General features: G+C 35.5%; 1 protein-coding gene across 6 annotated transcripts in view; it reads right to left on the bottom strand.

Moving 5' to 3' along the window:
• Window positions 1–12,357, bottom strand: part of TUSC3 (tumor suppressor candidate 3) — a 277,933-nt gene that overhangs the window by 115,892 nt on the left and 149,684 nt on the right. For all 6 annotated transcript variants that reach the window (XM_049631696.1, XM_049631693.1, XM_049631695.1 and 3 more), the window contains exons 4-5: window positions 8,529–8,669; window positions 4,132–4,272 (exon numbers count right to left, since the gene is read on the bottom strand). In XM_049631696.1, the coding sequence (XP_049487653.1) occupies window positions 4,132–4,272; window positions 8,529–8,669 (282 nt within the window). The remainder of the gene's footprint in view (window positions 1–4,131; window positions 4,273–8,528; window positions 8,670–12,357) is intronic.

The raw sequence follows: 12,357 nt of genomic DNA, 5'->3' as shown, positions 1-12,357 counted from the left end.
ACAACAGCCAAACTATGGAGAGAGCCCAAATGTCCACTGACTGATGGTAGGTCTGTATGTGTGTGTGCATATATGTATACACACATATATATACACATAGATACACACACATAAACACACACAGTATATACATGGTATACTGATGGTAATGTGTATATATATCCACGGTATACTGATGGTAGTATGTATACTATATCCATCAGTCAATGGACATTTGGGCTCTCTGTATAGTTTGGAGATATATATATATATACACATACACACACACACACACACACATACTTGGTATATACCAAATAGTATATATATAGTGTACACACACACACACACACACACACACACACAGGAATAATACTGAGCCATCAAAAAGAGTGGAAATATTGCCATATGCAATGACATGGATGGAGGCAGAATGTACTACGCTAAGTGAAATAAATCAGAGAAAAACAAATACCATTAAGATTTCACTCATATGTAGAATTTAAGAAACAAAGCAGATGAACATATGGGAAAGTGAGTGGAAGAGAAGAGAGGGAAATAAACCACAAGACACTCTTAAAGACAGAGAACAAACAGAGTTGATGGAGGGAGAAGTTGGGTGGGAGATGGGCTAGATGGGTGAGGAGTATTAAGGAGGGCACTTGTTGTGATGAGCACTGGGTGTTGTATATAAGTGGTGAATCACTGTATTCTATTCCTGAAACCAATATTGCACTGTATGTTAACTAAGATTTAAATTAAAAAAATAATAAAACTGAATGGTACTGTCATAAAAACATACAGACCACTGCAATAGAATTGCAAGCCCAGAAATAAACTCAGACAAACATTGTCAATGAGTATTTAACAAAGGAGTAAAGAATACTCAATGGAGAAAGCATAGTGTCTTCAACAAAAAGTCCTGGGAAAAGTGGATATTCACACTTAAGCGAATGAAAATGGATTCCTGTCTTATGCCACTCACAAAACTTAACTCAAATGGGTTAAAGATATAAACCTAAGACACAAAACTATAAAACTCCTAGAAAAAAATATATGAAAAAACCTCCTTAACATTGGTCTTGACGATATTTTGAATATGACACCAATAACAAAAATAAACAAATGGGAATACATTACACTAAAAAGCTTTTGCAAAGCAATGGTAACAATCAACAAAATGAAAAGGCAACTTACAGAATAGGAGAAAATATTTGCAAATTATATATTGGATAAGGAGTTAAGTTCAAAATGTATAACAAACTCACACAACTAAAACAAAAATCCAGTTAAAAAGCAGGCACAAAACCTGCATAGTATTTTCCAAAGAAGACCTAAAAATGGCCAACAGGTACGTAAAAAGAGGCTCAAAAGTCACTAATCATCCTAGAAAGGAAAATCACAACCACAATGAAGTAACATCTAATACCTATTAATTATCGAAAAGATAAGAGGTAACAAGTGTTGGCAGGGATGAAGAAAAAGGAATTCTTATATACTGTTGGTGGGAATGTAAAAAATACAGCCACTATGGAAAACAGTATGGAGGTTAAACTTAACTTAAAAATACAACTACCATGTGATCTAGCAACCTCACTTCTTGGTGTATTTCTGAAGGCAACCACATCTTTATCTTGAAGAGAGATCTGCATCCCCATTTTCACTGCATCATTATACACAACAGTCAAGACACAGAAACAACTTAAGTGTTCATTGTTAGGTTAACGATTAATCACATATATACAAATATGTATGTGTGTGTACACACATGCACGCACACACACACACACAAACCCCACATTTCAGCCATTAAAAAAAAATCATGCCATTTGCAACACAGAGATGGCCTTGGAGAACGCAACGCCAAATGAAATAACACAGACAGAGAAAGCCTAATAGTGTATGATCTCCCTTGTATGTGGAATCTTAAGAAAGGGAGAGTAGAATGGTGATTTCCAAGGGCTGTAGGGTGGGGAAAACAGGGAGATGTTCGTCAAAGGGTACAAATTTCCAGTTATAAAATGTGTAAGTTCCAGGATTGTCATTTATAGCACTGTGACTATAGTTAATTTCTAAGAGAGTAAAATCTTAAATGTCCTCACCACACACACACACACAAAGGTAAATTATCCGAGGTGATAGAAGTATTAACCTTATTATGGTAATCATTTTGCAATATATACAGGTATCAAATCGAGTCGTATACCCTCAGCTTTCACACAGTGTTATATGTCAGTTATACCTCAGTAAAGCTGGGGGTGGGGCAGGGAAGTACTGTCCTTGTAGGTGGCAAAGAAACAAACAAACAAAAAGTCTACTTTGTTTCTAGATTTATACAGTGTTTTTACTCAGCAGCGTGGGGTCTCAATACAGCAATTTTCTGAAAGGGTATATTTGTGCTACATGTTTAACCAAGCCACCTTCCCCTTTTTTTCCAATTGCACACCCTTATTTTACAACATTGACATCTTGGTCTCCACAGAGGACCCCACAAGGGCCTTTCATATCCTTCAAGCTTTTAATCTCTTCATAATGTCTCAAATTGAGGAGAGATTAGGATGGCTAGTCAGCAGTCAGCAATGGAAGACTATAACCTCTTCCTCAATTTATTTATCCCCACAGTGCAGAACATGGGAATTTTGCCTACAAGTCCATCAACCAAACAATTAATTAATCAATAAATAACCCTAACTTAGAGGCTTCAAAGTTCAATATTTTCTTTAACAGGGTCCTATCACTTTGCTTTAGGTGGCTTACGGGATATATATCAGTATACAAAATTCAAACTTTTATTGGACCACAAGAACATCCGAGCCAGAAGATACAGGTTCACTACCATTTAATTGGCATGTTGAACTGATGTGCTTCTCTGCCCTTTTTCTCGTCTCTTTAGTCAAGCATCACTTCAAATCTTTTGCCTATTTATTTTCTGAATTATTAAACAATAAAACGGACTTTTTATTCTTTGGTGTACAGTTCTGTAAATTTTGATAGACTGAGAAAGTTTCCTCTCATTAAGAGTTTGGCTTCTGGGGCGCCTGGGTGGCTCAGTCGGTTAAGCGGCCGACTTCGGCTCAGGTCATGATCTCACAGTCCGTGAGTTCGAGCCCCGCGTCGGGCTCTGTGCTGACAGCTCTGAGCCTGGAGCCTGCTTCGGATTCTGTGTCTCCCTCTCTCTGACCCTCCCCTGTTCGTGCTCTGTCTCTCCCTGTCTCAAAAATAAATAAAACGTTAAAAAAAAATTTTTTTTAAATAAAAAAAAGAGTTTGGCTTCTATAGTTTCCCACTGCCAACTGCTTTCATTGCCCCTACTGTCCTGCCACAGGATTGCCTGACAATTGGGGAGCAATAGAAAAATAATAAAATAAACAATAACAAAAAAACAAGAATCTACTAGAAGTATCTCCTACATATATGTCTCTTCCAAACTGCCCCAATTCAACTCAAGGAAAAAAAAAAAACAAAAGGAAGATTGATAATTTTTTATTTAACTAATTGTCATCTTGAATACTGGCATTCTTACCTGATCTACTTGCTAACATTTACTTTTTAGGAACACCAAATACCTGATGAGCTTTGCATTCTCTCCAGGTTTATAGTTCTTCAGTGGGAGAGAAAGGTTAGCATGTATATATGCCATCTTGCCTATAAATAGATTGTCTTATTTTTTTAAAACCATGATTCTGTCTTCTGGGTAGCAATAATTCTTTACATATTCCAGATACATGTCCCATACACATATATTTTCCAAATGTGTTCTCTGATTCTATGGACTGCCTTTTCATTGTGTTACAGTTTCTTTGAAGAGCAAACTTTTAAATCATCATTAAGTGCTATTTACTATTTTTTCTTCCATGGCCCGTGCTTTTTGTGTCATAAAGATTTTGTGTTCTTCTGGAAGACCTATCATTTTAGCTTTTACATATGGTGAACCATAATCCATTTTGAGTAAATTTATATGTGGTGTGAGCTAAAACTTGTGGTTTGTTATTCACATGAGGATATTTCACTGTTCCAGCATAAGTTTCCAGTAAGAAAAGACTGTTTCTTCCTTACTGAATTATTTTAACACCTTTGTTGAATACCAACAACCATACAACTTCCAATATTATACAAAGAAATAAAGGGAAAAAGCATAGTGTAACAACATACCAGAGACACCATGGCCCAACCAGTCTTGTTATAGATGAATTCCAAGTTGTTTCTTCTTAAATAGAGCAAACCGCCAACAAGAGACACTAACAGGGCCAAAGCAATGGTGCCGGAGTAGTTGGGTGGTCTAAAGACTCGAATCTGCAAACATGCAACAAAAGTTTTATGAGCTGAATAAAGTACTTCAGTAAAAGTGTTTTTATCTTGACCATATTCTACTCCTTCCAATTTTCAACACCAAACTTTAGGAAGATGAAACCCTACTCTTCACACGTGGAACTAATACTCCCTTTACTCTTTACAAATCAAAAACAAATGGTTTCCAACATCGTGGCTATGTAAAAAGACTTGCTTTAGATGCATATAGTTCACACATGCAAACATGACTTATATTCAACCCAGAATTGCTGTGTTTCACCTATGGAAGATGGGATCATCTAGTACAGGGTAGGGATGAGACGGGTGTAATACATGTATTATTCCAAATTGGGGCATTTTAACATCTTCAACATTTTAAGTGTTTTTTTTTTTTAACATCTTTACCAAGATATAATACACATACCATAAAATTCACCCAGTGTACCATTCAATGGTTTTTAGTATATTCAAGGGATTGCATAACCATCACCAAAGTCAGTATAAGAATATTCTGATTAGGTCAAATGGAAACCCTTTAGCAAAACCCTCTTATTCCCCTTACCCTCTAAACCTAAGCAACAAAGAATCTACTTTCTGCATGTACAGATTTCCCTTATACTGGATTTTTCATATAAAATGTGTTCTTCTGCAACTGGCTTCTTCCACTTAGCATGATGTTTTCAAGGTTCTTCTTGTGACATGTTTTAGTACTTTATTCTTTTTTATGGCTGAACACTCCATTGTATAGATACAACAAAACTTGGTATCCATTATCAGTTGATAGGCATTTGGGTTGTTACTACTTTATGGCTCTTGTGAATAATGCTGCCATAAACATTCTTGGACAAGACCTTGTGTGGGCACATATTCTCGTTTATCTCAGGTACATACTTAACAGTACAATTGCTGGGTGATATGGTAACGCTATGTTTCTTGATTTGAAGAGCTGACAGACTGTTTTCCAGAGTGGCTGCACCATTTTACATTCCCACTAGGGGTAAATGAGAATTCGGATTTCTCCACTTCCTTACCAATATATTTTCTCACTACTGATCCCAGCCAACCTAGTGGGTATGAGACACTATCTCACTGAAGGTTTGATTTGCAGGTTTCTCATGACTAAAGATGCTGAGCATCTTTTCATGTACTTATTAACCATTTGCATATTTTCCTCACAGAAATGTCTATTCAGATTCTTCTTCATTTGTAATTGGGTTGACTTTTTATTACTGGGTTATAAGATTCCTATATACATACTATATAAGTCCTTTATCAAAAAATGATTTGCAAATATTTTCTTCCCTTCTGTGGCTTGTCTTTTCATTTTCTTGATGGTGCCCACTAAAGCATAAAAGCTATCTTAAAAAATTAATGTTTATTATTTAGTTTTGAGAGAGAGACAGAGAAAGAGAGAGAGAGAGGGAGGGAGGGAGGGAGGGAGAAGGAGAGTTGGGGAGGGTTAGAGAGAGAAGGAGACCACAGAATCTGAAGCAGGCTCCAGGCTCCGAGCTGTCAACACAGAGTCCAATGCGGGGCCCGAACTCACAAACCGTAAGAGCATGACCTGAGCCGAAGTTGGACGCCAACCAACTGAGCCACCAAGGCACCTCAAGCATAAAAAGTATTTTTAAAAAGTAGAATGCATTTCTATGAAATCATGATTTCAAATTACATAAAGATCTTGGTTCTAATAACATTTCTCACCAAAGAAAATGAACACTCTGAGGAGAGATGGCTAATTGAGTGCCACATAGGGCAGATTAGGCAGATAAGCCTGAAATATATGGTTACGTCAGGAAAGTAAGAAAATGCTTAAAAGAAAATGATGGAGAGATGTCATACAGACATAAGAGCCAGAATAAGAAGACCCCAATGGTCAAATCTAGAACAATTTTAGCACCAAAACATTTAAGCATAGTAATAACTTATAAACCACTGTAGAAAAATTCAACTTATGAGCCCCTACCAATGACTGACTGACTGATTGATAGGAGGGGAGGTCTCTTGCTCACAGTAGAATGCTGAAGGCCAACTAGGAATATGGAGGGACAGGATGAATTGGATCATCACTTTGCAACCATCACAGTAAAATCTGAATCAGAGTAATATGACCAGTGGATGCTAGATCCAGCAGAAAATTTTGATGAGGAGCAGGATATTTCTTTAATCTAAGGTGTCTCCACACAGACAACTCACTAACAACAAAGGAGAAGGGGGAAAACAGTAATTATACAGGGGAGAAATGGAAAACACCTTGACCAGAATTAAACATCATCATTGAGGGTCAGACAGATATCATGTGCATAAAGATGTCATTAGAACAAATAATGACCTATGTAGTATTGTGTTTGAGAATGCATAAATAGAATCCAATCATAAACAAATATCAGAAAAAATAAATACCAGGCATATCAAATGAGAATCATTCTATTTAAAAAATGGAAAAGGATTCAAAATGTCAATGTATTTAAAAAACAAAGATAGGCTATGGAAATATTCTGGATTAAAAGAGGTTAAAAAATCCTGACAACTAAATGCAATACCTAATTCTAGACTGGATTTTTATATCGAAGGCATGAAAATGTTACCGTAGGCTATTAATAGGTCAACTGACCAGAATATGGATAGCCGCTCAAATAAAAATATTGCATCAATGTAAATCTTTGAAGGTGTTATCTGTACTGTTCTTACCTATTTCTCAGGAAATGCAGTTCACCTTCAGAAAAAAATTGTGTGTATCTATATATATATATATTTTTTTTTTTTTGAGAGAGACAGAGAGAGAGAGAGAGAGAGAGAGAGAGAGAGAGAGAGAGAAGAGAGCAAATGTACGCAAGCAGGGGAGGAGCATAGAGAGAGGGAAAGAGAATCTTAAGCAGGCTCCACACTTAGCAAGGAGCCTGAAGTGGCACTCAGTCCCACGACCAGGAGCCTGAGCCAAAATCAAGAGTCGGATGTTTAACCAAGTCACCCAGGTGCCCCTCAAATAGATTTTTTAACAAAAGTATATTTATCAAGTAACTTAACATATAGGTATGATCAACAAGTTAGGATCATTTCTGATTAAAATTCAGCAACTCTTATAAAGAATTAATAGTACTTTTGCAATATTACCCTCAGTATCTTGTACGAACTACATGATACTGTTGCAGAACTGAATATTTGCCAAAACATTTAAAAAATATGTCAAGAGTTAAGAAAATGGGTTTAGTTGCCAAAATATCATTAAAACCCATGATGTAAATAATTTAACAGTGATGAGAGACACCCATCTTGACTAAGAATAAATGTGTTTACACCTTATGATAAAGTTACATATTTTAGAAGAAAGGTACTGGTTGTAATTGTTCACTCTAGCAAATTCTGGTGAGAAGTGGGAATAAAGCAGCCTTGAGCCCTCCACATAGACATTAACTACCATCAAGATTTTGGTTTGTTTACTCCCTGAATAAACAGTCTACATATCCACACTCCTATTTATGGTTTAAAACAAAATTATAGATCATACTATAAATACTGTTTTTCTAACCTACACTTTGGGCTTCTTTTGATGTCATATGTACTTGCAGATCATTGCTGTCCATGCTACAGTACATTCAACTACTTAAAGATAAAGTATGTAACTTATTTCCAGTTTTTTCCTACTACAATGAATGTTATTTTAAAAATATTTCTAAAAAATACACACATAAATAAATAAATAAATAAATAAATAAAATAAAATAAAATAAAGTCTCTATGGCTAAGTATTTGAATCATCCCTAATTATGTCCTTAGGTTAAGACGTGGAATTGTTAAAGTTACATTACTTAAAAGAAAGACATTACACACGTTCTTAAAATAGTTATTCCAGTCCCAAGAACAGCATATATGAGTATTTTTTCACATGGCTCATGAAAAGTGAGTATTGTATCATTTTTATTTGCCCAAAAGCTAAATAAAAATTACACATCTTTTTAATTAGAATTTCTTAATACCTTTGAACAATGTTCCATATATATTTTAGCCTCTGAAATTACTTTGTGACTAACTCATGTACTTTTTAATGGTTCTTAAAGTATCCGTGTACCATTATTCTAAACGGCCATTTAAATTCACCTAACTCAGTCAAAGTTCAGGTTACAGCTATCAGACAGTTTTCTCTAAGCAAGACAAAATGTTGTACAGCGTAATTTTAAAAATCCTGTGGCCTTATTACAGTGCTCTAACAAAGCAAAGTAATTAGCCTCTTATTAAAACTGCAGGGAATAAAAACATACATGAACATCCGTTCTGTCAGCAATCCACTTTGCTAGTTGTTCAGCTGCAAATCCAATTCTTTGAAGGTCAAAAGTATCAGCTCTCTTGGGTCTCCCTTTTGGAGGAAAATGCATGAACGTGGGAGCAGAGTTCATGTTGAGCTGAAAAACATCAGATAAAAAATACTAAATATAATATCACAACAATCTTTACATATCATTAATCGAACATTTTATGGGTTATTTTTTCTGCATGAGTTTTGGAAACAGCATTTATTCTGAAGATCCAAGTGGCTTTCCAGAGTTTAGTTACTGTGTTTACTCACTGTAATGTGCTACTGACTGAAAAAGAACTTGTGAATTCGGCTAAGTTCTCTGAACCTGCACACTTATCGTACTGTCTCACTTACCCAGTTTATTAAAGAAAAATACTGGCATTTGATGAAAAATATAAATGCATAATAGAATTAATGTCAAATTATTAAATTATTAAAAATTTAAAGACTTTTTAAAAATGATGGTATAAGAAACTAAGATTTTTGTTCCAAACAGCTTAAATTTACCAGACTACAGGAGAAATCCACAATGACAGTCTTCTTCTATTCAACTTCTCTGTTAATTCAACTGTCTTAAAATGGTTATATCTCCCAATTGTTTTCTACAGGTAATTCCATTCGAAAACTGTACTGAACAGAACACTACCTTAATGTAAATGGTGCTTATTAAGAATATGGTATCTAAAACAAATGCAGGTTAATTTGCATTGAGTAACAAGCTATAACAATTATGTCAATTGAATTCTCACTGCTCAGGAATTATGAAAAATGTCTCAAATAGAAGGCCAAGAGACTTTTGGCCTTCTTTGGCCATATAGCTCAGCATTTCCCCATACTGAGAATGAAAAGGCAAAAACTGTCATGGCAGCTGACATCAAAGTAACGAATCAGCAGTACCAGCAGCGGGCCTGCATGTTATGGATGTTAGTAACACTGGTTAAAAAGCACAAAACAGTCACCAGTTGCTTTCTTCTCTGTGATTTTTCCCACTCCAGACGTGTTTATGTGCGTTTCCGTGATGGGTACACAAGAGAGAGCGACAGCCAACATGTAAATAACAGATTCCAAGTAAAAAGTCTCTGTACTTGGAACAATCAGAAAATTCCTAATAAAGTTGAATATCTAAACACTTTAGAGTTTAAAAAGAGCATATAATTCAAAGCTTTCACCTTCATTAAAATGTACAAATTTCCCAAGGCTACAAAGCAGAGCACAACACAAATCTTATTGCTGGTCCACAGGGGCTTGTAACACATCGTCATCGTTAACTGGCTGGTCTGTCATCAGTCTCGTACCCACAAGCATTACACAGAAATCCCATAGAGCTGACGTTACTTTCCCAACAAATCCCCAGTAGGCCAGGAATTGCCAAGTTTTAGCACTCATGATAATATTATCTTCAGACAGCACGGTGTTTTAAAATGTCACTTTATAAAGAGCACTTCAACAAAATGTGGTTCAACAGTTAGTAAGAAAAGAAACATGGCACTGAAAATCTTTTAGTAGTTCTCAGTAAAGCAAAATGTGCACTTCCGTATTTTTTAGATTAAAGTTTCCCATAAAAATCGTTAACTGTCACCACTTTTATGTGTTTTAAAATAACTCTTACTGCTAAGCAAGGGGCTAGGTTTAGAAAAGACAAAGCAGTTGTCTATAGTCAGAATTCAGCTGAAAAAAAATTAACCTGAGGAAATTTTTCAATTAAACACAATCTTTATGTCAATTTTCCTATCTATGCCAAACTTTATAAAAATTCATATTTGGATTCCTTCTTGGAAAAACAGCTCCAGCTACATGTGGCCTTCATTTGCTCAACAGAGCTCAAATGAGCTCTATCTCTCTCACTGAGATCAAGTTTATCCTCTCTACTTTGCTGTAGTCCTCATCCACACCATATTGTTTCCTCAACAATGAGACCAATGGTTAGTTCCACTGTGTTTTACTGGCTTTATTTCTTACAGTAGTTAGGAGAAAAATGAAATAGTATTTCCATCAAAGATTAAAAAAAAAAAAGACCAAGACTTTGTTTTAATAGGAGAAAACATAAGTAATTAAGCAAGTCAAGAACGAATGTGTTCAATATATCAAAAATATATGTAAATAAACATACCACAATGAAATTAAGCTAATCCAATCTGATTTCTTCATTTAATTTACAAACTTGGCCAGAGTAGATGTTTGGGCTTGAAGCCTCTGCTCTAGCCATCAGATCAGACCTGGACAACTATTTCCTAATAATGAACAGCACTTCAACTGATTATCTCTAAGGTCAATTCTCCTGAGATTCTACGGAGACCTGTAAATAACATTAATGTTATTTGAAATTACAGATGGTCCCTGACTTAACGATGGTTCAACTTTATAATTTTTGGACCTTACTTTGGTACCAAAGTAATACACACTCATTAGAAACTGTACTTCAAATTTTGAACTTGGATCTTTTTGTGGGCTAGTAATATGCAATACAATACTAGCTCCTGATGCTGGACAAGGGCAGTGAGTCACAGCCCTCAGTCAGCCATGCAATCATGAGGGTAAACAACTGATACAGTGACAACCATTCTGTATCCATATAACCATTCTGATTTTCACTTTCACTACCATATTCAATAAATTACAAAGATATTCAACACTTTAATAGGAAACAGACTGTGTTAACTGATTTTGTCCAACTGTAGACTAATGTAAGTGCTCTGACCACATTTAAGGTAAGGCTAAACTATAATGTTCAGTAGTTAAGTGTATTAAATGCATTTTTTACTTGTAATATTTTCAACTTATAATGGGTTTATTGGGACATAACCCCATCATAAGTTGAAGAAGATCTGTACATATGCATTTTTTAACGTTTATTTATTTATTTTGAGAGAGAGAGAGAGCGAGAGCGAGAGCGAGAGCGAGAGAGAGCAAGCGAGCAGAGGAGGGGCAGAGGGAGAGAGAATCCCAAGCAAGCTCCATACTGTCAGAGCAGAGCCCGACATGGGACTCGAACTCACAAACAGTGAGATCATGACCTGAGCTGAAATCAAGAGTTAGATGCTTAACCAGCTGAGTCACCCAGGTGCCTCTATATGTTTTTATTATTATATTATTACTATTATTATCACCTCCCTGATCCATAATCTCTTTATGGGTAAGAGCTATGTGTGTGTTTCTCTTGCATCCATTGCTCTGTAGACAGTCAATAATATCTGCTGAACAGGTGAACAAAAAGAAACATCCCCAAAGCAAAATAAATTTATAGGGGAAAAATAAGTAAGGAAACCTAACAGGAATGACCAAGAATAAAGGGTTTTGAAGGTAAAGAGAGAATTTCTCTCATTCAACTGGAAACTGACAAAGAGGAATGAATAATCAGTCTGGAAGCAAACAAGCAAAACTACTTACTAATGGCCCATTTATAATTAGTGATCTAGATTCTTTACAAAACTAAGTGCTTTCCTATGACCTGGTAAAGTATTAAGCCAAAGAATGTCACATATGAGAAAAATAAAATAGACCAAACTAGTCAATGCCAGGTACTAACATAAGTTTTACATTTGAAAGGCACTGATCATGCGGTATAAATATAAATCTATTAATAAGCGCAGGATAACCGCATAATTAAGAACTAGAGCCCTGGGAGCCAGACTGCTGAGCTCAAATTCTAGCCCTAAATGATACTAAATTTGTAAACTTAGCTAAGCAACCTCCCCATACCTTAACTTCCTTATTTGTGAAATGGAGATCACAGTATTTTTCTCATTGGATCATTGTGAAACTAAATGAAAGAATACATATTAAGCATTTCAAAG

The sequence above is a fragment of the Panthera uncia genome, chromosome B1, assembly GCF_023721935.1.
Source record: "Panthera uncia isolate 11264 chromosome B1, Puncia_PCG_1.0, whole genome shotgun sequence".
In the NCBI taxonomy this organism is placed as follows: domain Eukaryota; kingdom Metazoa; phylum Chordata; class Mammalia; order Carnivora; family Felidae; genus Panthera; species Panthera uncia.
This window is presented reverse-complemented; position numbering and strand designations above follow the sequence as displayed.